The following is a 25,534-nucleotide window of genomic DNA, read 5'->3' as shown; positions in this document are numbered from 1 at the left end:
GTTCCTCCTGACCTACCTGGTCACACTCAGTGGCAACGCCACCATCATCACTATCATCCAGGTGGATCGCACCCTCCACACTCCCATGTATCGCTTCCTGGCCGTGCTCTCCCTCTCTGAGACCTGCTACACACTGGTCACCATCCCCAATATGCTGGCCCATCTGCTGATGGAGAGCCAGGCCATCTCCATCGCGGGCTGTCGGGCCCAGATGTTCTTCTTCCTGGGCTTGGGATGCAACAACTGTTTCCTCCTCACGCTGATGGGTTACGACAGGTATGTGGCTATCTGTCATCCCCTGCGCTACTCTGTGATCATGAGACCCACCGTTTGCCTAGGTCTGGGAGCCTTGATTTTTTGCTCTGGTTTTTCGGTGGCCGTGGTTGAAACCTGCATGATCTTCTCCTCGCCTTTCTGCGGCACGGGCCACGTGGAACACTTCTTCTGTGACATCGCGCCTGTGCTGAAGCTCAGCTGTGCAGAGAGCACGCACAAGGCGCTTGGCATCTTTTTTCTGAGCATCCTCGTGGTGCTGTTCTCCTTCCTCCTCATCCTCCTCTCCTACGCCTTCATCGTGGCAGCCATCGTGAGGATCCCTTCGGCCGCGGGCAGGCGCAAAGCCTTCTCCACCTGCGCAGCCCACCTCACGGTGGTCATCGTGCATTTTGGCTGCGCCTCCATCATCTACCTGCGGCCAGACTCTGGGGCCAACCCCTCCCAGGACCGCCTGGTGGCGGTGTTCTACACCGTGGTGACTCCATTGCTGAACCCTGTGGTCTATACCCTGAGGAACAAGGAGGTGAGGGTGGCCCTGAGGAAGAGCCTGGCGCGGGGTTGTGGAGTATTTAAATAAGAACTTGTTTTCTCGCGTGAACTTCTCTAATAATTAATATAAGTATATTTTTTAAAAAAAAAGACCTTACTTTGCATTGGTCACAATATCTTATGCTTTCGTGAACACGTTTCCCTTGAACTCTATTTCCAGGAAAACAGGAGGCAATCCTGTGCCAGGCGAAGTAACCCTTGTTGTCGATCAGTGCCTGAGATAATCTAACCACAATAAAGGATGCCTTTCTTTTTTCCTGATTTCCTTGACTTGACGTGGTGTAATGTGGTCCACAGGGCCTAGTGCTCACCAGTGGAGGGCGCCAAGGATGGGCAGACAGCAGTTTTTTTCTTCTCTTTAAAGTTTTAAAAATTAAATCGCTAGTTTCTTAATTTTTTTTCATGCCATATGTTTTGACCACGTTCTTTCTCTTCCCAGGTCCTCCTCACCTCCTTACCCACTTAACCTAATGCTAGTGTGTCATTCCACCCCTCCCCCTGCCATATAGCAATTTTTAAAGAAATAGTCTGTGGGTTTTTAAATTTTATTTTGAGGACTTCATATATGAAAGCTTCATGCACATCCCTTTCATCCCCATCCTGTCCCAGTGTCCACAGAAAGAAGGTTTTGACCAGGAGAGGGAGTGCAGACTGGAGACCAGAGGGGTAGGTAGCTCAGTGGGAATGCATGTCTAGCACATACAAGGTCCTGCATGTTTCTTGCTGTTTTTCTCCCAGTTGCCCAACATTACTTTTTGGTCAGAATCATACACTTAAATTCAGGTTTTTAAAAGTACTTTTTATTTTGTTTTGTGTTTGTTTTTCAAGACAGGATTTCTCTGTGGAGCCCTGGTTGTCCTAGAACTCACTCTGCAGACCAGGCTGGCCTCAAACTCACAGAGACTGCCTCTGCCTCCTCAGTGCTGGGATTAAAGATGTGTACCACCACCTGGCTTTTAAAAAGTACTTTTTTTTAAGGTTTTGTGTGAGTATATATTTTCATATTCTTGAATAGAAAAACCAGAAGAAACTGCTGAATTGTTACTAACCTTTGGTAAACACTTAGGTGAACGACAGGTAGGAGGTACCAGTTCCAGCCCTTTCCTTTTTCTCCCCAAATCTGAAGGATCTATGATACGCAATACAAGTTAACAAGTGACCAATGCCCTCAACTCCAATTTATCTATCAAGCTATTTGTTTTAGTGTCTAAGACAAGGTCTTTGGTAGCCCAGGTGGACTTTGAATTCCTAACCTACCAGTCTCTACCTCCCCTCCCATGTGATGAAGTTGCCCGGGCTCAAAACTCTCCTCAGCCAATGTACTTCAGACAAAGGGCTAGAACACACCTGAGCCTGGGTGTTCCTGGCAGCTATCTGCAGGGCTGTGGTGTCGAGGGGCCAGGCTGTGCAGGCCCAAACAGAAGCACAAAGCTGAAAGCCTTTTTACTAGGAAAAGTCTCTTGCTATCTACAGGGGAAAACCTGAGGACAAGATTTTATTCTTTGTAGAAACAAAGTCCCACCCCAGCTTCCTCTCTTTTCCGCATCCACGTCAAGATAAAGAGCTGCTCCTTTCAGAGGGGTGACAGCAGTCCTGGTGTCCAATGGAGATGAAGAACTTGCTGGAAGTCCTTCGTCCCACACCCTAGAGTCAGCTATCATCCTCTTCCTCTGACTCTCCCTCAGATGCAGATACGCTTTCAGGCAGATCACCGTCCATCTGCTGGAATCTCCCCGACTCGGCATCCCACATGTATTTGATGGTCACCTTGAATTCAGCCATCTCATACCCAAAAAGCTTCAAGACCCGGGCCTGCTCTGGAGTCAACACATCGCCCTCCTTGCACACTTCATAGTCAGATAGCAGGGTCACTACACCTTTCTTGAGGGCAGTGGGCAGGCCCAGCTGCCTCAGCTGTGGCTCCATGGAATGAGGGAACTGCTTCAGGAGCCCTGGATCCAGGCTCACGGTTAAAGTCGCTTTGTTCCCAGCTCTAGCAAAATCCATTTCTGTATACTTTGTGAACCACCCGTTCACCTCCTCCTTTGTGCGGTGGGTAAAGAGGAGCCCAACTTCACCTCTCAACCTCTTGCTGACCTGATGTAGGTTGTCTTTGTATTCGTCAGACAGGCTTCGCCCCAAAGCCACCATCATCACCTTATTTTTGCCAAAGAACATCCCGCTGTGCTTCCAGGCATTCCGGATGTCCTTCAGCTTGTTGTTCCTCATGTTGGCCACAGAGAAGATGAAGATGTACTTGTATGTATCCACACATTTCCGAAGCTCCTCTATCAGGTTCTGCTTCAGTTCCAAGCCTTTCTTGGCAGTTTTTGTTAAGGAAACTTTCTTGTCTCGCTTAGATTTAGGCATCGCTCTGAAAACACGTGCGGCGGAAGACTCGACCGCCCGTCAGGACCCCAACGGCGCGGGGGCTTCTGGAACGGCGCTCGGGGTTGCCCCTCGCGTGGGCCTGACCTGAACCGAGGCGAGCTGCTTCTCCCCGTTTGCTCTCTGTCCCGTGCCTGGAAGGTCACTTCTCGGCCCAGATCTCTCCTGTCCCTCCAGTCCTTCCAAACCCGGCGGCTCCCGAGCCCTGAGCGCTTCAAGGGCCCGGCGTGCCGCTTCCTCTCTGTGGTTCGGCGCAGGCTAAAACGTACTTTTTTTAATTGAATTTTTTTATTAGATTTATTTGTTTTATTATGTATACAACATTCCTTCCATATATGCTTGCAAGCCAGAAGAGGGCACCAGATCTCATTACAGATGGCTGTGAGCCACCATGTGGATGCTGGGAATTGAACTCAGGACCTCTGGAAGAGCAGTCAGTGCTCTTAACCTCTGAGCTATCTCTCCAGCCCCTTATATTAAAATTTTAAGTTAGCATACAAAATAATGGTTTTTAAAAAATTATTTATTTTTATATTATATGTATTGGTGTTTTGCCTGCATATAGGTCTGTGTGAAAGTGTCAGATTTTGGAGTTACAGGCAGTCGTGAACTGTCTTGTGGGTGCAGGGAACTGAATCCGGGTTCTCTGGAAGGGCAGTCAGTGCTCTTGACCGCTGAGCCATCTCTCCAGCCCTGTAGTCTCCTTTCTGACTGGCTTACTTCGTTTAACATAATGATCTCAACTTCTATACATTTTTCTGTAAATGATTTAATATTTCCTTATGGATGAATAAAATTCCATTATGTAGGTGTACTGGTTTTCTTTATCCATTCATCAGTTAGTGCACATTTAGTCTAGTTTGATTTCCTTGCTAATGTAAATAAAACAGCAATAAACATGGATGTACAAGTAATCTTTGTGCTATGTTGATCTAGAATCCTCCAGGTTTGTGCTGGGGATGGTATAGCTGGGAAACCTGTATATGGATGTCTAATGTGGCTACCCTAGATTCAGTTCCCGCCACCACTGCTGAGAATTCCTCTTCCCCCAACATCCTAAACTTTTTTTGTGTCCGTGGCTTCCTTGGTGACAGACAATCTGACTAGGGTAAAATGGCGTTTCAAAGCAGTATTACTTTACATTTTCCTGATGGTTAAGAATGCTGAACTCTTTCTCAAATATGTATTGAACATTTCTATTACTCTTTCTGAGTACTATAAATTCTGTTCATTTGTCTATTTACTGATTACATAATTTTTCGGTGCTTAATTTTTCAATTCTTCAAAAAATTAAACAAAATGAATTCATTTAGTGTATATATGCCTGTGTGGGAGCACACGTGGTGTGGAGCCTTTGTGCAGGCCAAGGGACAGCTATTGGGTGTTGGTTCTCCTCTTCTATCATGTGGGTCTCAGGGATCAAGACCACCCTGCTTGGCAGCACATGCTTTTTCCCACTGAGCAATTCTGCCTGCCTGAATCTTGCAGCTCTTTATATGTTCCAGTATGGACTCACCATCTAATGCAGGGCTGGCAAACCCTTTCCGTTCTGTGACTGTCTCTTTGCTCCGGTGGCAGTTGCCTTTGTTCTGCAGAAGCCTTGTTTATTATTATTAGAGACAGGGTTTCTCTGTAGCTTTGAAGCCTGTCCTGGACTCGCTCTGTAGACCAGGCTGGCCTCGAACTCACAGAGATCCGCCTGCCTTTGCCTCCCGAGTGCTGGGATTAAAGGCGTGTACCACCACTGCCCAGTGTGCAGAAGCTTTTTAATTTTGTGTAATCACAGTTGTTAATTTTCGGGATTAAGTCCTGTGTTATTGGCATCCTTTTCAGAAAGTCCTTGCTTATGCCTATAATATCTGTTTTTCCTTGGCCATTTTTTTTAATTTCTTTTGTTTTTGCTTTTTTTTAAAATAGAAAACAAACTATCTTTTTTTTTTATTTTACATACCAATCCCAGTTCCGACTCCCTCCCCTCCTCCTGTAGAAGGCCGCAGCCACATTCTCCATCATCAAGATGGCGCTGACATCCGGCTTCACCGCCAGGTGAACGCACATGTGCTCGGTAATTTCCCACTGAGTCCCCGCCTACTCCCGAGGCATCAGCTAGGACTGGGAGCAGCGGACCAATCCAAGAGTGACACGTCCGAAGCAGGGACTGTTTCATATATAAGGGATGGGTTCATTCATCTCTGGGTCTCCGCCATGTTGGCTGATGCTCACTCTCCCAAGGGGCATTAAAGCTTTTCTGCAGAAGTATCCTATGTGTCCCGCGTGGTTCTTGCTGGCGAGACGGTAGCATGGGACATCTGGTGCTGATACCTGGGAAGAAGAACTTTGCACCGCCGGAGACCAGGAGGATTTCAGAACTGCAGGCATGCATGCTCAGAGAGGTACGCTCTAAAGTCCAGAGAGCATATCAGAAACTGAGCAGCAGTGGGAGGTTGTGCGCACACCCAGATAAGTTAAAAATGACCCTCCGGTAAAGAATGGGGGAGACAGAAAAGAAAATAAGTTAAAAAGGACCCCCCAGTGATTCTAAGAAAGTAAAAATGGGGGAGAAGGCTGATTTACAAGGTCAAAAGCTTTATGTTATGTTATGTGTGTTGTCTGTTGTGTACTGGACAGGAGAAAGATATTTAAATTTAGAAACTGCTAAGGATATGATGTTTTGGAAAAGAGGTTCTGTTTTTGTCTCCACAGAAAAGGAGAGCCTAAGGGTGTACTTGGGATTTATGTGGTTTGAATCACCGAGACCTCCTGAAATGTTGTAGTGTTTACCCCTAAAATGCAGCGTCCCAATACAGCAGGAAGCAGCCAGAGAGATTAACGGTGCCCAGATTCCCTAAAAGATTAAATGAGGTCCTTTCAGTGATTGCAGAGCAGCAAGCCTGCTTCTCTGAATTCCGCTTTGCTCCGTACACCGGTTTGGGCTCGGAGTGGGTGCAGCTGCGGCTGGAGCGGAGCTTTGCTCGGTGGCTATGGTGCGGGGCACGTTGCGCCGGCTCAGTTGGTGCCTGGCCTGGAGGGTGTCACAGAAGTACCGAGAATGAGAGCGGTGCCACAAGCTGCCAGGCCAGAATTGTACCTAATTGTACCTTGCAATGTACCTAAAACTGTGAGGGTCTCTGAGGCTAAAATGGCTCTGGTTCCACTTGGCTATGCTAAACTACGCTGACTTCAGGCTGGACTGATCGTAATTATCATAATAAAAGCGCAATTAAGGTTTAGACGCAGTAAACAGGCAGTACCGTATTACATCTACATAGTGCGACTTAAGTTTTTAAGAACTGCTTAGCATTTTAAGAACTCAAGTCCTCCTGAAAGATTGCTGTGTATACGCTTGGCTTGTCTGGTGTTTCAGGATCCACAGGGAGGTGGATGCGAAGGGCCCTTGGATTTTGGGGTGATTGGGTAGTTGGCTGGATCTGTGAGAGTTTACAGCCGCTTTTGCTGTGGCACAGGTGTTGAGAGTTTGCTAGTAGGGAAGCGGCCCTGTTCGCCGCCTCTCCCATCAGCCCCTTGAGCCGCAACGGCTCTGGCGCGGACCTTGAGCTGTTGCCGGCCTGTGCCGCCTCGGTCTGGGTGTCGGCTCCCGCCACATTCCCCCACCAACACAGCCGCGGAGGACTGGGCTGGCCCCGCGGGGAAGGCGGGGGCACCTGGGGGTGGAGCCACCACTTCCTGGCCTGGGACACACGGAGCCGCGCAGCCAGTGAGCAGGCCCAGGGCTGCACACAGCCCTTGGATGGCGGGCGGGCTCTGGAGCCCGAGGCCACCGTACCGGCAAGGATTATGGGAGCCAATAAATCTTAAATCTAATATCAACAAACAGGGCCTGGGTTTTTCCTAGGCGCCACTGGGGCAGCACGGCCTATATCATAAAAAACAAAGACCCTCAATCAGTTATCTACCACAGTGGCTACAACCCTGGATCAGCAGGCTACCATAGATACATCTATTAGAGGTAAAATAATGGTTCTTAATCAAATAATTGACCTAGTACAAGAACAGGTGGATATCTTATGGCAGCTTGCCCAATTGGGCTGTGAATGAAAAACTCCAGCCTTATGTGTGACCAGTGTACCATATGAGAACTTTATAAGAGTGGCTAACTTGTCCCGAGAATTGTCTTTGTATCTTGCAGGAGAATTTTGATGATTTGCTGTCCTCCTTGAGATGGTCCATTGTGACAATCAACTCCACGCGAGTGGACATAAGCTTGGCCGAAGGATTCCAGTCCTGGGTCGTGTCCTTCATCCCCTACTTCAAAGAATGGGTGGGGGTGGAAATGTTTTGGAACGGTCCTATGCTATGGAACAGTGTTCCTCCTCTGGATGGTCTGCTGACTCAAATCCCAAAGTCTTAGGGACAAAGTGGTTTTTGCACAGCGCTGGCTGCCCTGGAACAGGGAGCCTCTATTGATATGTGGTTATCTATGTTAAAGCAGTAAGGTTTAAGCCAACCAGCTCCTGCACCCCTAGGACTGTGGTCCATGGCACAGGGTGGAGTGCTTGGCTTAGCTAGCCCTGAAGGTTGTCGAGCTGAAGAGCATCGCACAGAGAATGGCCCTCTCTGAGAGATAAGTCGCCCTGCATAAGGATTTCCTGCCGTATATTTCCCTTTCCCAGAAAAATGGCAGAGGGCAGGCCGGATAGGTTCCAGGTGTCATGAACCTAGAGGCAGATTCCGTGTAAGCCCATTTTAATGTTTTCATTTTGGGAAGTGCGACCTCTATCTTTACCTTCTGAGGGAGTTGCCTTTCTGCAAAGAAGTAAAATTAGGGGGAGATGTAGAAGGCCGCAGCCACATTCTCCATCATCAAGATGGCGCTGACATCCGGCTTCACCGCCAGGTGAACGCACATGTGCTCGGTAATTTCCCACTGAGTCCCCGCCTACTCCCGAGGCATCAGCTAGGACTGGGAGCAGCGGACCAATCCAAGAGTGACACGTCCGAAGCAGGGACTGTTTCATATATAAGGGATGGGTTCATTCATCTCTGGGTCTCCGCCATGTTGGCTGATGCTCGCTCTCCCAAGGGGCATTAAAGCTTTTCTGCAGAAGTATCCTATGTGTCCCGCATGGTTCTTGCTGGCGAGACGGTAGCGTGGGACATCCTCCCATTCCCTCCACCCACTCACCCCACTCCACTCCTCCATCCTCTACTCAGAGAGGGTAAGGCACATTGCTTTGGGGAAGGACCCTAGCAGTTTTTAAGTTTCATAGTTAGAGGCTCAGGTCTTAACTTAGAGATTTTTGATGCATTTTTAATTGTGCAAGGTAAGAAATATGGATCTAGTTTTATCCTTTGACAGAGGGGTATCCAGTCTTCCGGGCGCCATTGATCTTATTTTTATTTATTTATTTTTGTTTTGAGACAGGGTCTCACTATGTAGCCTTGGCTATGCTGGAACTTGCCATGTAGATCAGGTTGGCCTCAAACTCACAGAGATCCTACTACCTTTGCCTCCCGAGTGCTGTGACCAAAGACGTGTGCCACCATGCCCAGCCCCGCGTCATTTAATAAAATCTTTTTCAAGTGACAACTTTGTCAAAATTAGGTGTATTTGTGTGGGATTATTTCTGGGTTCTCTTTTCTATCCTATTGCTCTGCATGCTTGCTTTCTGTCAAAACCACGCTGTTTTGTCAATAAGGTTCCTTAGTATAATTTAAGATCAGGTACCATAGTACCTCCAGCATTGTCTTTCTGCTCAGGATTTCTCTGTCTATTTGGGATCTTTCATGTTTTCCATATGAACTTTAGGATTTTCTTCTAGGTCTGTAAAGAATGCATTTGGAATTTTGATGGGAACTGTGTTGACTTTGTAGATTGCATTAGTCAATACATGTCTTTTCACGGTACCAGTCCTGCCAGTCCATAAGCATGGGAGAGTTTCTGGATTTTAGTGCCATCTCGGGGGTTTTCTTCACTGTCTTGAAGTTTTCATTGTAAAGGTCTTTTACTTCCTTGGTTATGCTTATTACCAGGTTTTTGTTTGTTTGTTTTGTTACAGTGTTTTACTTACTGGGATTAAAGGCGTGCATCACTACACCCAGTTTCTAGATTTTTTTGTGATTTTTTTTGGGGGGGGTTTCAAGACAGGGTTCCTCTGTGTAGTCCTGTCTGTCCTGGAACTTGCTTTGTAGACCAGGCTGGCCTTGAACTCACTGAGATCTGCCTGTCTCTGTCTCCGAAATGCTGGGATTAAAGGTGTGTGCCACCACAACTCAGTTTTCCTGGGTGTTTTTGAAGCTATTTGTGAATGACTGCAAATGGGGTTCTTTACCGGATTATTTTCTTATCAAAGTAGTTTTTAAAAGATACAAGCATTATGGTTTTGTATTATGCTACTTATCTCAAAATGTCAACCAGATATGAGTTTTTTTGGTGGACTCCTTACATCTTTTAAGGACTGGATCATATTATCTACAAACAGGATACTTAGACTTCTGCCTTTCCAGTTTGCATCCCTTTTATTTCTTTCTCTTGTCTTATTCCTCCACCTAAGATCTTAAGTATTACATTGAATGAAAGTGGAGAGAATGGGCTCCCTATCTCATTTCAGATTTGAGATGAAACACTTTCAGTGTTCTCCTATTTGCTATAATCCTGGCTATAAGTTGTTATATGTAGACTTTATTATGTTGAGATTTGTTCTCCCTACTAAGTTTCTTTGGGGATTTTATCATGAAGGGGTGTTGAATTTTATTAAAGTTCTTTACTGAGATGGTCAAGGGATATCCATCTTTAAGCCTTTTTATATAGTATATTACAGTTACTGATTTGTGTATGTTGAACTATTCTTTGAAGTTCACTGACTTGGTCATTGGGTTTATCATACACTTGCATGATTTTAACTTGTTCTTAAGTCTGGTTTGCAAGAATTTGACATTCATTTGTGTGTGTGTGTGTGTGTGTGTGTGTGTGTGTGTGAGAGAGAGAGAGAGAGAGAGAGAGAGAGAGAGAGAGAGAGAGAGAGAGAGGGGTGGGATAGAGATTGGTGAAAATATATACTTGATACAGGGTGTCTTAGTTAGGGTTTTATTGCTGTGAAGAGACACCATGACCACAGAAATTCTTATAAGCAAAACATTTAATTGGGGTGACTCACATTTCAGAAGTTTAGTCCATTATCATCATGGTAGGGACCATGGCAGTGTGCAGACAGACAAAGTGCTGGAACTGAGATTCCTACATCTTGCAGGCAACAGAAAGTTAGCTGAGACACTAGGCGGCATCCTGAACATAGGAAACCTCAAAACTCACCCACACAGTGACATACTTCCTCCAACAAGGCTATACACACTCCCACAAAGCCTCATCTCCTAATAGTGTCATTCCCTATGAGATTATGGGAGTCAATTATATTTAAACTACCACACAGGGTACCACACATTGTAGCCCTGGCTGGCCTTTAACTCACAGATTCACCTGCCTCTTCCTGCCTGGGCAGACAGCAGAGTCAGGCTTGGGCAGGCGGGAGAGCATGGTGGATTCCTGCTGCCATACAGAAGATGCTTCCAGGCTGCACAGTGCACTGCATGGCCGATTTGGCTGTAACTCAGATAGAGTGAGTTTCTGAGCCGCATGCTCAGTCTCAGAGTTAAAGTGCTGAGTGTGGCTCCTATCTGGTGGCCCCAGAGCTAATGGTACATTCACCATTTTGAAATTGGAGAGAGGTGGAGCCAACATCCAGAGCAGCCTGCTGCTCTGCAGCTCAGAGGCACAACTGATTCAGAGTCATAAGTGACTCCGCCATGTTGGACTGGGTGGGGCAAGCCCGCATTACCTGTTTTTGACCTAGGAATGCCACAGCTTAGATTCTTAAGCGCTTAGTGATTTAAAAATGCAAAGCAAAAATGTTCCTGGACAGTAAAGAATTACAGACAATGCAATAGGACAGATTCAGACATAAAAGACCTCTAAATGGGTCATAGTGTTAGACATATGTAGGCTTTGGAGATAGAAAAAGAATATAGAGAATAAAGTTAATGCCTTAAAAAAAGGGTAAAGTCTTTAAAGAGACAGAGTACAGATAGTTATAGATTTAAAAAAATGAAGAAAAATAAGCCATGTAAAAATGGAAAATTCACAGAGAGTTTGGATTCTGTATATTGTATTTTCTTTGAATTTTTTGACTGTGAAGGAGCTAAATACAGAGAGACATTTCATCGTGTGGTCTGCTAAACTAATTCAACATGTGTATTATAAAGCTATCTTGACTTCAGAATTTGAGTCTAAGGATATGATGCTTTGGAAAAGAGGTTCTTCTTTTGTTTTCACAGAGGATGAGACCCTGTGGATTGCTTCTATCCCAATATGGTATGATAGACCACACTCTCCTGAAAGGTTGCCACAAACACCTTCAGAAAATTACTTCACTCAACTGCTGACTGAGATGAACCTAGCACACAGGTTATACCATAAAAGAACTGAATAACAGCGCCCCCATACAGCACGAAGCAGTTTGGAGAGAAATAACTGTGCCCACATTCCCAAATACTGTTTATAAATGTTCTTTTACATTTAAAGGGGGATAGGATATAGATATGAATAATTTGCTTTGGTATAGATCTTGGTTTATTGATATAAGTTTAAGGTCAATTTTGTTATATGTATTTGTATTTCTGCTCTTGATTAAGGTATTGTGATTGTGTGTTCATTTTAAAAATGTAATATTTAATTAGGAAATAGAGGTTGTTAATGGGTAGTCATGTTAGTTAGGTTTTCTAGATATATAGAGATATATTTCAGTTAAATAGGCTTTCTTCATATCTTTCAAAAACTACAGAATATGGCATTTAAATGTTTTAATAACTTAGGGCTTTTCATGACAATGAGATACATCTGCTCCTGGCAGCACCAGCTACTTCAAGAGGAAGATGGGCATTGAAGAGGCTCCTTATGGAGTTTGTTAGCCATTTGGGCAAGAAACTGTTCTTGCCTGGACTGTTGCATAAACTGGACATAAAGGACCCACAGAGAGAGGACTGCTGAACTTGCCTAAAGGTGAGATAGTCCTTCTGGGTTCCTGCATCATGAAAGAGTCTGTGAGATATTCTGCAGGATATAAAAGAAAGTGACTGAACTGTCTTTAAATTTTCCTGCTTCATGGAAATGTCTGCTGGATACTATGGGCCTGTAGACTGAAGATGGATGCCCCAACGGTACAAAAGAACTTTGGGTGACTGTACAGGCAGCGAGATGTCACTGCCATTTCTAGAGTTTTGGAAGTTGCTTACTTCTTGTTTACTTAGGTAATATAAAATTCTTTTGGAATCTTTGATGGAATTGAAGAATTGTTAGTTATAGTTTTCCTTAGTTATGATAAAAGATAAAATAGATATAAGTATTGTAACTGTAATTTTTGCTTTATAACTTTTGCTATATGTAATTTTACTATATTAACATTAAAGCCTTTCTTTTTTGTTTAAACAGAAAAGGGGGAAATGATATAAGAGGGTCTTCTGTCTACTTGTTACTTTCATTGGTTAAATAAAGAGACTGCATTGGCCTCTGATAGGGCAGAAAATTAGGTGGGCGGAGTAGACAGAACTCTGGAAGAGTTCTGGAGAACCTTGGGAAGAAGGGCAGGCAGAGAGCTGCCAGTGAGCCAGGGGCCAGGTCAGATATGCTGAATCTTTTCCAGTAAGCCACGACCCCGTGGTGACATACAGATTATTAGAAATGGGTTGAATCAAGATGTGAGAGTTAGTCAGTAAGAGGCTAGAGCTAATGGGCCAGGCAGTGTTTAAATGAATACAGTTTCTGTGTAATTATTTTGGGTATAAGCTAGCCAGGCAGCTAGGAGCCGGGTGGGACAAAAAGCAGCCCGCACCTCTTACAACAGATTGGCGTGGCTGGGAGCTGGACGGCGGGAAGCCGCCCACTGCTCCTTTTCCAGCACCAACTGCTGGAAATAAAGGCATTTGCCACCACACCCAGTAATGTGTGTGTGTGTGTGTGTGTGTGTGTGTGTGTGTGTGTGTGTGTAGGTGTATGTGTGTGTGTGTATGTAGGTGTATGTGTGTATGTGTGTGTAGGTGTATGTGTAATGTGTGTATGTGTGTGTAGGTGTATGTGTGTGTGAATGTATGTCACATGTGTGCACATACATGAAGACAAGAAGAGAACTAGAGTTCAGATGGTTGTGAACTGTTTGACATGGGTGTTAGGAACTGACCTCGGGTCCTCTGGAAGAGCTGGAGGCTCTCTTAGCCATTGTACCATCTCTCCAGCCCTATAGTTTTTTCCTTTATACCATATCTGGTTTTATTATTGCGTAATGCTGTTTTTTTTACAATGACTTTGGTGGCATTCCTCCCTCTCTATTCTATAGGAACTTGATTTTATTTATTTTTACTACAACTTTAATATCATGACTTGCTATGAATCTATTGATATTGTTTAAATACTCTTGATTTAATTTTGGAAGATTATATGTTTCCTGGTATTTGCCTATTTCTTATAGATTTTCCAGTTTTTAAAAAAAATTTAAGCCATCCACGTATTCCCTAGGAATCCTCTGGGATTTCATTGGAATCTGTTGTAGCATGCCCCTTTTAATCTTCAATTTTTCTCCTTTATTGAAAATAGATTTTTTATCGTATGATACATCCTGATTAAAGTTTCCCCTCCCTGTATGTCTCCCATTTCCTCCTCCCCTCCCCTCCCCACCTAGATCCACTCCCTTTCTGTCTCTCATTAGAGAACAACCAGGTTTCTAAATGATAATAATAAAATATAATAATATAAAACAAAAACTTGTAGATCTAAGTTTTTGTCCCACCTGGTCCTGCAGCCATTCAGTTGTGGAGGAAAGGGTTTATTTGGCTTACACTTCTATATTGTAGTCAATAGGAACTCAAATAGGGCAAGAACCTGAGGCAGGAGCTGATGCAGAGGCCATGGAAGGGTGCTACTTATTGACTTGATCCCTATAGCTTGCTCAGTCTGTTTTCTTATAGAACTCAGGGCCTGGGCTTCTCAGTATTACTACCTTTGATGGGTAAGTTCTTTCCATAGTTCATGATATTTACTTTTGAATTACTTAGCGTGTAAGAACTGTACATCCATACACAAATACACATAACTCCATCCCAACCACAGCCCTATGACCTGGGAACTAGTGTATGCAAGGAAAGCCAGACTGATGTCTTTCGTCTAGTATAAAAATAATAATAGAACATCCATATTGTCTAGTTTCCCTAGACAAATATACATGGGGTTTAGCTTTTCCCCATTATTTTAGCTCCTGCTCTCCATTTAAAGAAACAAGTCCTAAGTGGTTAAACAAACACAGGAAAAATAGAAAGGGGAATGACAGACAAAGAGACAAATGAGGTGATGAACTCAGGTGATTTGTGAGAGACTGAAGCAAAGACCAATCCCTGTCATGAGCGGTGGAATGCCAGACAACTTTATATCCTCTGTGTGGGCTGTGAACAACAGGAGTGGATGGGCAAAGATCTGCTCGGTAGCTTAAAAAGGACACAGGATCTAGGGAGTGACCCAAACAATGAGGGGAAGACTCCCATAGTTGGATGTATAAAGAATCAAAGAAGGTATCAAAAGACACACATCCTCAGAATTAATATTGATAAAAAACCTTCTAATGATTCAGTGTGTCCTCTAGGAGAATTGCAATCAAATTCTTCACAGGAATAATCCTGAAAGTCACACGGTGACTCATAAATAAAGCCTTGAAGAACATGAATAATCCTCAGCTATAAGAACAAAGCTGTGGTTGTCACAATGTTTGATTGATTCCATTTGAACTAAGAAACCATAGTTACTGCTTGGAATGAGGAAATTAGATGCAGGGCCCATAAATGAAGCTGCACTGGGATGGTCATTAGATCTCAACACATGCACCAAAGGCAAACAAGACACATTTGTAAGATAAATGGTGCTGGAGAAAACAGGTGGCAACTTGCACAGACTGCAACCAAAGCCCTCTCAATTACCCCGTAAAAAGCCAATTTGTAATGGATTAAGGGTTTTCATGGAAGACTGGACAGTTTGAAATAGTTAAGGAGGAGACACTATTATGTCAGCACAAGCAAGGGTTTTTGTAGAGGAGACCAATATCTCAGGACATAATAGGAAGAATTGATGAGATTACATGAAATTAAGAAGCTTTGACCCATCAAGGAAAAATATCAATGAACAACAAACTACAAAATGGGTAACAAACCTCCTACTGCATACTAGGAAAGGAGGTAATATCCTGTCTACGTAATGAGTTAAAGATTAAACACTGAACAACCAAATTACTCAACTGTTAAGTTAATGAAAAGGTCTCAAAGGTCTCAAAAGAACAAATACCAATGGTGTGTATTGTTGAAAAAGTGTAGAACATCCTTAGCTGTCAAGGAAATGCAAAGTAAATCTTTTCAAATTCTATCCCAGCCCAGTCAGAGTAGCTAGAACAGAATAGGGCTAGAATGACTGTAACTGCCAGAGAATGAGGAGTCCAGACAAATGCTGTCTTCTGACGATGACAAGGTCATTGAAAGCATGAACACAGCAGTTACGGCAGCCACTACGAACACATGACATTAGTAAGGGGATGACTGGGAAGAAGAGGGTGATACAAACTGAGTGGAGGTTTGTGGAGGGCAGAGAAAGCCCTGAGTGAATATGGGCTGTTGACATGGGCACAAGAGCAAGAAAAAGTAGTCAGTTGAAATTACCACCAAGTGATGAATGGCTCACAAAAATGTAGTTTTATACACACTGCAATTGTACTCAGTGCCAGGAGAAATGGCATTATAAAAATGAGAGGAAAATGCGGTTAATGACAGCTCAGAAAGTCAATTTCTAAATGTTTTCTCTCGCTCACAGATCCCAGCTTCTGTGCATTGAATACGTGCATGTGTGGTGGAAGTGTTGGTAGTGAGTAGTGGCCAGGACACAAGGAAGGGGCTCACGGGGTTGAATGAGATGGCACAGAGAATGAGAGTGGATGGTAAAACACAAGGAATATGAAAAAGAAATGAGAAGTTCTGCAGAATAAGGGTGCAGCGAGACACGGGGAGGCAGGAGATGTTGAAGAGAATCATTAAGCCTAAATTTGCAATACAATGCTTTAAACAAATAGTATACTTCATAAGATAATTTAAAAAAATAAAATGTTGTATTTCAAAAGGATAATAAAGACAAATTGTATCAGAAGAACAAAATATTGTTAACCCAGGGACATCGTAATTCAGAGACCGAAGTGAGAGAATGTCACAGTGTGATCAATAGTGTGTTGCTTGCATACACACTTTCCCTACGGCACAGGAATCCTGAATTTGGAACAGTGAAAAATAAGAAGAAGAACTTACTCAGATAAGAAATTCAAATTCTGTAACATTCTCCAGTCTGTTATTTTGTTTTCAGGGTAGTCAGTGTGAATAGGGAAAGGTAAGAACTCGCCACATCCTGCTGCCATCAGTGGTGGGATATTCTGAAGGAAGATTCAAACTTTCTGTAGCTGTCCACCTTTTAGGGAGGAAGGAGACTGTTCTGCTTGACAGCGGATGATGTCTCTGTTCCTTCTCTGCTCTCCAGCCCGACGGCTCAGGCACCGCTGTGCACCAGCCCAAGTCTCTCTTGAGACTGTGCAGCAGCAACTCCACACCTGCAAAGAGCACAAGAGGATAGTGTGGTCTGTCTGAATAATTTAATTTATTATGAAGCCAGAAATGATGAATTTGTAATTCAGTATGACTTGTATTCATACTATAATATGTTTAAATATTTGCTTACCTCTATGAATTTATGGGTATGCCTAATTATAGAATACTCCCATTTTAACTGTCAATTAATATTTATAGGACGATAGTAAAATTTGGATTTTTAGAAAAACTACCACTCAAACTATAGAAGCCATCGCAGTAAATTTTCACGTCTTTGGTATTAGTCTTCCCTGAATGCTGTTCTACTTTCTACACAGGTTTAAGGTAAGGAACTGTCAATTTGTTTTGACAGTTCAAAAATGTCATATTTGCCATGAGGAGTTCCCATCTTTTACCAACACATCTCTGGGATTTGAGGTCCATAATGTCCCATCCAGCGAAAGGAACACTCTGATAAACTCCTTTTCCTGGCTCACAGGACAGAATGCTGGTATCCCTAACCGCAGATGTTCAAGGAAGAGCAAGTCAGGGGCTGTGCCCACAGGAGCAACGTGGCCAGCGTCTGAACACCGGGGAAACTGTTGGACCTTTACAAATCTCCACAGGTGCGGGAGGGTGATCTGAGGAAATAGGGAAGACAGGTCTATTTTTTTAAATTTTTAAAATCATTTTTATTGAGCTATATATTGTTTCCTCTCCCCTTCCTTCCTCTTCTCTCCCCTGCAACCCTCTCCCAAGGTCCCCAGGTTCCCAATTTACTCAGGAGATTTTGTCTTTTTCTACTTCCCATGTAGATTAGATCCATGTATGTCTCTCTTAGGGTTCTCATTGTTACTCAGCTCATGTGTAATTTTTATATAGGAGGGCTATTGATTTTGGTGAGTTAATTTTGTATCCAGCTGTTCTGCTGAAAGTGTTTATCAGCTGTAGGAGTTCGTTGTCCAGTTGAATTTTATTCATGTATACGATCATATCACCTGCAAATAAAGACACTTTCACTATTTACTTTCCAATTTGAAGCCCCTTGATCTCCTTCTGTTAGTATTATATTGAATAGATATGGAGAGAGTGGACCACCTTGTCTCGTTCCTGATTTTAGTGGAATTGTTTTGATTTTCTCTCCATTTAAGTTGATGTTGGCTATGGGCTTCCTGTAAACATTCTTTATTATATTGAGGTATGTCCCATGTATCCCTAATCTCTCCTGGACTCTTATCATGAAGGAGTGTTGGATTTTGTCAAAGGCCTTCCCGTCACATAATGAGAGGATCATGCGTTTTGTTTGTTTGTTTGTTTGTTTTTGTCTTTCAGTTTGTCTATATGGTAGATCATATTTCTATATTTCTGTATACGGAACCATCCCTGTGTCTCTCTGAACTTAGTTTATTCACAGTCAAAAAATTCAAAGAAAACATAATAATACACACAATCCAGACTCTCTGTGTATATTCCATCTTTCCGTGGCTTAATTGTTTTTACTCTATTACTTTTTAATGTTTATTTTATTATCTTTATTCCTTTAATCTATGACTGTACTCTGTCTCTTTAAAGATTTTTCATACTCTTTTTTTCCTCTCTCTCAAGCCTACATACTTTTTTTTTTTAACACACTGTGACCCATTCAGTGGTTTATGTTTGTCTGAATCTTTATTGTGTATCGGTAATTATTTTCTGACCAGGAGCAGTTTAAAACGGTAAACAGTGTGGTTGCAGCAGCCCTGGATGCTGGCTCCACCTCTTTCAAATCCCATTACTGCCAGCTCTGGGACTGCTGGGCGAGAGCTGTCCTCACCACCTCAACTCTGGGTAGATCCGTGCAGCATATAAACCCCTTTTGTCTGCGTAAAAGCTAAATCTGCCATGCAGCTCAGTGCACAACCTGGAAATATCTCTGTGTACGGCACTGGGACTCTGCCATGCTCTCCTGCCTGTGCACGCCTAGCAGACCTGATCCTGCCGTCTGCCCAGGCTGGGGTGCTGAGTGGCAGGCATGCTCTCAGCTACTTTTCTCCTAACCCTGAATGGGCACACAAGCACCTGGACCCGGAGTGTGTGAATTGCCACGCAGATTAGCTCATTGGGCACCAATCTGTTGGTGGAGGCCACTTGTTTGTTTCCCAGCCTCCCAGACCCAAGATAATCACACAGAAACTATTTTATTTGCTATACTGTTTGGCAGACAGCTTAAGCGCATTTCTAGCTAGCTCTTACATCTTTAATTAACCCATTTCTATCATTTTGTATTTTACCACGAGGCTCATAGTTTATGGGCAAGGTTCTGGGGTGGGCATCCGTCTCCCCTGGTGGCTACATGGCATCTCTCTGACTCTGCCTTCTCTCTCTCTCTCTCTCTCTCTCTCTCTCTCTCTCTCTCTCTCTCTCTCTCTCTCTTCCAGCCTGGCTATTGGCTATTGGCCATTGGCCGAAAGCAACTTCTTTATTAACCAATGGCAATAAAACATATTAACAGCATACAGAGGGAATTCCACATCAATCTTTGTTCTCTGGCTCTTACAATCTCTTTTCCTCCTTTTCCAGAATGTTTTTCAAGCCTTAGGTTTGAGAGCTGCATTGTAGGTATACCAGCAAGGTCGGGAGTCCATAGCCACTCATTCTCTGCATTTTGACCAGTTGTGGGTCTCTATAGTTGCCTCTATCTGCTGCAAGAAGTTCACTTGAGGAGGTGTGAGAATTACACTATCTATGCATTTAAGGATAAGTGTTTAGAATATAATTAGAGCCTATATTGATTTAGGAAAATGACAGTAGTAGGTTCTCCTCTGAGACTTGTGGCTCTCCAGCCACAGGGTCTTGGTTGTTTACAGCTCATGACTATTGAGCAAGCTTTCAGTCCCATCACACAGCTGGTGGTTACCCCTGAGATAAGCATGCCACTGTTGCACCAGTAGAGGACACCTTGCCAGGCGCATCACTGTGGTTTACATGGTTTAAAGCTGGGTAGGACTACTGATTCCCTTCTTTTGGTAGCTTGCATAGCACCCTATACTGTGAGAGCTAGCCCTCTGGGGGCTGGGGGCCTCCGGGTCAGTACCAGCTTGACTCTTCCAAGCCTTATGTCCAAAGTGTGTGGTGTCTTCAGCAATAGGAGTTTATCTTAAATTGTAGAAGGTAATCAAAGGCAATGCAATAGCCTACATTTTGGGGTGGGGACTTGCCTCTTGGTCCCTCCTGACTAACAACCTGAAGGGGTGTGTGCCTTGCCTAGCATTGGGGTTTTGTTGAGTAGTTCATGGCTTGGAGTAGGGGGAGTACTACCATTTCATGTAAAGTAGCTCCCCAGGTTGGGAAGCAAGTTTCTAGCTTAAGGCCTTGTGGAGCAGTGTGTGTGTGTGTGTGTGTGTGTGTGTGTGTTAGGTAGAGGTCAGGGATCGAACTCAGCATCAAGGCAAGTGCCCTTACCTGCTGAGTCATAGTGCTGGCTCAGAAAGTACAAAGTACATTTTTGGGGTCTATTGTTATCTCTGCTTTGTAGATTTGACCTCTGTGAGACCCTTCACTGACTTTTGTATCTCAAAGTCTCTTATGAAGCTTTCTTATGTCATTTCACAGTACTTCCTCTGGTCATTTTAGCTGGTGGAATTTGAAGGGGAGTAGGGTGGGAGGAGGGTCAACTGCACAAATTTGAGAGACATTATTTTAATAATGGGGACAGAACCCAGGGCTTCCCTTGCTAGGCAAATGGTCCAACACCCAGCCATACCTCCAGCTCTAGTGCCAAGGAATTGTTATTGCTTTTTTAAGATTTGTTTTGTGAATGTGTGTTGTAGGATATTTGTATACTGTGTGAAAGTGTATTGCTGTGATTGGTTTTTTTTATAAAAAGCTGAACTACTGATAACTAGTCAGGAGGTGTAGATGAGACTTCCAGGTAGAGAGACACAGGAGGCAACACAGGATGGGCAATATGTGATAGAACATAGATTAATAGAAATGTGTTAATTTAAGTTATAAGAGAGAGTTAAAAACAGGCTTAAGCTAAGGTCAAGCTTTCAAAATTAATAAATCTCCATGTTGTTGTTTGTGAGTTGGAGGTCCAAAGAAAAATTCAACCCTCTGTGTGTGTATGTACATATGTGTGTGTGTATTTTTGTGTGTGTGTGTGTGTGTGTGTGTGTGTGCGTGCATGTACATGTTTGTGTACACCTTCAAAGGCCAACAGTGGCTCTTAGTGAGGTAAATAAATCAATGGGAGCATGATCAGTTGATACTGTTCTCTCACAGTGAATTCAGCATAGACTGTTGTGGTGGCACATACTTGTAATCCCAGGGCTTGAGAGGCTGAGGCAGGAGGATTGTGAGTTTAAAGATAGTATGGGCTACACAGTGAAACTGTCTCAAAAACAGAACAACAAAATGCTCGGCGGGGGGGTGGGCTAGAGAGATGTTCAGTGGTTAAGATGCTAGCTGTTCTTCCAGAGGACCCAGATTTGAGTCCCAATACCCACATGGTGGCCAGCAACCACCTGTAACTACAGTTCTAGGTGATTCAGTGACTTCTTCTGGCCTCTGTGGGCACTGCACACATACAGTGAGCAGACATACATGTAGTTAAAGCACATATGCATAATAATAATTTTTTAAAATCTTAAAAATAAAAACCTGGCTCAGTTGGAAAAGTGCCTGCTATGCCAGCATAAGATCTGAGTTTTATTTTAAGAATTCAGAATCCATGGAGAAAAAAAAAATCAGGTGTAGCGGTACATGTGTGTAATCCTATTTCTGCAGAAACGGGAAGAAGCAGATTCCTGGGACTTACTGGCCAGTCAGCTTGACCTAATTGGCAAGCTCCAGGTCTCAAAACAAAAACAAAACCAAGATGGTCCCTGAAAAATGACACCTAAAGTTGAACTCTGACCTTCATGCATACCAGTCCTCTGTCACTTCTTCGTTACTTCTGTGTTAAGTTATTGTGCAGCAGAAGCTGCTAAAATCAAGAGATCTTCTGTTCTAATCTCCTTTCTGTTGCTGGGATAAAATACTGGGATAAAAGACTCAAGAGAGACTTAGCAGAGGCGTCTCAGCTACTTTTTCATTGTTGCAAAGAGACACCATTGTAACATGTCTTTCTTCAGACCTCCAGCTCCCAAATAATGGCACAGAGAATTCTTATTAATTATGAAAGCTTGGTCTTAGGTTACGCTTGCTTCCAACTAGCTCTTATGCCAGAATACTGCTGTCAAGGATGTTGCTGGTGCATCTGCCAGACCCTTGTAGCCCGACAATCATTATGTTTATGAGCTAAATTAACTTATTCTGTGAGTTTGAGGTCAGAGTGATCTACATGGCAAGTTCCAGACCTGTAAGAGTTACATAATGACCTTGTCCAAGCATAAAGTAATAAAAAAGGAATTATTTGCCGGGCCTGGTAGTGCAAGCCTTTAATCCCAGCACTCAGGAGGCAGAGGCAGGTGGATCTCTGTGAGTTTGAGGCCAGTTTGGTCTACAGAGTGAGTTCCAGGACAGCCAAAGATACACAGAGAAACCCTGTCTAAAAAAACAAAACAAAACAAAACAAACAAAAAACAAATGAATGAATAAACAAGCAAAAAAGAATTATTTAATGGCACAGATGATTTGGGGATGGATGTCAGCTTGATCTTGCAGAAGTGGTGCCACATTGGACATGTTTCTCAAACTGTCTTTATTTTCATCAATAAAATAGAAATAGTGATCTTGTTCGAGAGGTGAAAAAAGTGAGGGACTGGCAGCTGTTCACCAGAATCTATTTTCTTCTTCTTCCTTTAGTGATAGAATCCTGGTCTGGGATTGCAGCACCGTGGTAGAGCACTTGGACAAGGAATGTTCAGAAGCAAAGTGTGCCTCTGGGGGTAGTGTCAGGTGCCTGTGTTCCCAAGGAGGCTACACAGGAGGATAATTGTGCCTAGGAGTTCCTCAGCTGAGCAACATAGAGAGACTGTGTCAAAACTCAAACAACTGGAAGGTGATGTTGAAGGGTTAAGGTAGTACCTTTACTCGGGATGGTTAGAAAATAAGTTCATGATCATGGTATCTCCCCTGCCAGGTAAGTATGCACTGGGTCTAGTTTCGTCTGCATGGACTGGCTTTTTGGGATCCTGGCCTATTTGGATGCTCACCTTCCTAGGCCTGGAGGGAGGGGGGAGGAACTTGAACTTCCCACAGGGCAGGAAACCCTGACTGCTCTTTGGACTGGAGAGGGAGGAGGAGAGGGAGTGGGGGGGAAAGAGGGAGTGGGGGGAATGGGAGGGTATGGGGAGGAGGGGAGGAAGTGGAAATTTTTATAAACAAACAAATATAAAAAAATAAATAAATAAAAAAGAAAATAAGACTCTGAGCCTGGGCTGTGGGCTCAGCCGGGCAGGGGCAGTTCCTGTGCTCTGAGAGCCTGCCTGACAGGCAGGCCCTGAATCACCTCAGTCACATTCCTGGCCAGCAAGAGACAGTGATCTTCTAGCAGACATCCATTGGAGGAGGGGTGAGTTGCTCCTGGCCCGAGGACTTCGGCTAGGAGGAATTCAGACTTTCCCCACCCCCCTCAACTTTCTGGTTGCCCTGCAGTGGTGGCTATACCCTGCTGAGCTCTCCCGAATCCCATCCCAGCCCTCATCCAGGTACACCTTCCTCTCTTTCTCCCCTCCCCCTGGGGCCACAAGATCTCCCCACAGCTGCTCCCTTGCGCACTGGGCCGGGGCTGTGAGTGCAACCCAGCAGGAGGGAGTGCCTGTGTTTCAATAGACTGCCTGAGGAAAGGTAGACCTTCTGTCAGTGAAGTCCCTGCCCAACAAGGAAACCTGACCTGGTACCAGAAGATCCAATATAGAGCAGTTGAAGGAAAAGATGGGCAGATGCCAAGGCAAGAACTCCTCCAACAATCTAAAAAACAACATGAAATCACCAGATCCCAACGACCCTACAATAGAAGGACTTGAACCTCTTAATTCAGAAGAATTGGAAAAAAAATGCCATGATGAAAGCAATAGAGTCCCTTAAACAGGATATGAATAATTCCCTTAAAGAACTGGATGAGAAGTACAACAAAAGGATTGAAGAAATGAGTAAAGAAATGGATGAGAAATATAACAAAAAGTTTGAAGAAATGAGTAAATCCGTGAATGATACACTGGGAAACCAAGAAAAAACAATCAAACAGGTAATGGAAACAGTTCAAGAATTAAAAGCTGAAATGGAGGCAATGAAGAAAACACAAAACGAGGGCCGGCTGGATATGGAAAATCTAGGTAAACGAACAGAGACTACAGAATCAAGCATAACCAATAGGATACAAGAGATGGAAGAACGAATCTCAGAGTCTGAAGATACCATAGAGAAAGTAAATGCTCAGATCAAAGAAATCAGCAAATCCAACAAATTCTCATCACAAAACATTCAAGAAATCTGGGACACAATAAAAAAAAAAAAAACAAATCTAAGAATAATAGGGATTGAAGAAGGAGAAGAACTGCAGATCAAAGGCCCAGAAAATATATTCAACAAAATTATAGAAGAAAACTTTCCCAACTTAAAGAATGATATTCCTATGAAGGTTCAAGAAGCATACAGAACACTGAATAGACTGGATCAAAAAAAAAACATCCCCTCGCCATATAATAATAATCAAAATATATAATATATTTAATATTTATTATATTATATATAATATAATAATCAAAACACAAAACATACAGATTAAAGAAAGAATATTAAGAGCTGCAAAGGAAAAAGGGCAAGTAACTTATAAAGGTAAACCGATCAGATTTACACCAGACTTCTCTATGGAAACCATGAAAGCCAGAAGGTCCTGGATAGAGGTACTGCAGAAACTAAGAGACCATGGATGCAAACCCAGACTACTATACCCAGTCAAGCTATCATTCACTGTCAATGGAGAAAACAAAATATTCCAGGATAAGAACAAATTTAAACAATTCGTAGCCACAAACCCAGCCTTACAGAAAGTAATAGAAGGAAAATCGCAACCCAAGGAATCCAACATTGCCAACACTGCCTACAATAACTCAGACATCTAGCGACCCTTCACGAGCTTAACTCAAAGAAGAGACACATACAAACTCTATTAAACAAACAAACAAAAAATCATAATAACCGGAGTCAACAACCACTGGTCATTAATATCACTTAATATTAATGGACTCAATTCACCTATAAAAAGGCACAGACTAAGAGATTGGATACGAAAACAGGATCCAACATTCTGCTGTTTACAAGAAACACACCTCAACCACAAAGACAGACATCTACTCAGAGTAAAGGGTTGGGAAAAGGTTTTTCAAGCAAACGGACCTAAGAAACAAGCAGGTGTAGCCATTCTAATTTCCAACAAAATTGACTTCAAACTAAAATCAATCAGAAGAGATGGAGACGGACATTTTATACTCATAACAGGAACAATTCACCAGGAGGAAGTCTCAATCCTGAATATCTATGCCCCTAATATAAAGCCTCCTACTTATGTAAAAGAAACACTTCTAGAACTCAAGGCAGTCATCAATCCACAGACACTAATAGTAGGAGACTTCAACACTCCTCTCTCACCAATGGACAGGTCAATCAGACAGAAACCCAGCAGAGAATTAAGAGAATTATTAGAGGTATTGAATCAAATGGACTTAACAGACATCTATAGAACATTCCACCCAAATAGGAAAGAATATACCTTCTTCTCTGCAGCTCA

General features: G+C 43.3%; 2 protein-coding genes across 2 annotated transcripts in view; one reads left to right on the top strand and one right to left on the bottom strand.

Moving 5' to 3' along the window:
* The window catches only part of LOC148121811 (olfactory receptor 10T2-like), a 9,228-nt gene extending 8,375 nt beyond the window's left edge, over window positions 1-853 (top strand). The window contains exon 2 of the mRNA XM_087907555.1: window positions 1-853. This exon is cut by the window's left edge and continues 101 nt beyond it. Coding sequence (XP_087763681.1) covers window positions 1-853 — 853 coding nt within the window.
* Window positions 854-2,326: 1,473 nt separating this feature from the next.
* Window positions 2,327-3,441, bottom strand: LOC125403978 (mRNA turnover protein 4 homolog). Its single transcript, XM_048439608.3, has one exon. It carries the CDS (start codon window positions 3,193-3,195, stop codon window positions 2,476-2,478), a length of 720 nt encoding a protein of 239 aa, XP_048295565.1. The 5' UTR covers window positions 3,196-3,441; the 3' UTR covers window positions 2,327-2,475.
* Between the last annotated feature and the right edge of the window lie 22,093 nt (window positions 3,442-25,534).

The sequence above is a fragment of the Myodes glareolus genome, chromosome 6, assembly GCF_982192425.1.
Source record: "Myodes glareolus chromosome 6, mMyoGla1.1, whole genome shotgun sequence".
In the NCBI taxonomy this organism is placed as follows: domain Eukaryota; kingdom Metazoa; phylum Chordata; class Mammalia; order Rodentia; family Cricetidae; genus Myodes; species Myodes glareolus.
Note: the sequence above shows the minus strand (reverse complement) of the source record. Positions and strands in the feature narration are given on the sequence as shown.

What these genes read in the sequence shown, in the direction of transcription:
- LOC125403978 (XM_048439608.3), bottom strand. Translation starts at nt 3,195, where the DNA reads ATGCCTAAATCTAAGCGAGACAAGAAAGTTTCCTTAACAAAAACTGCC.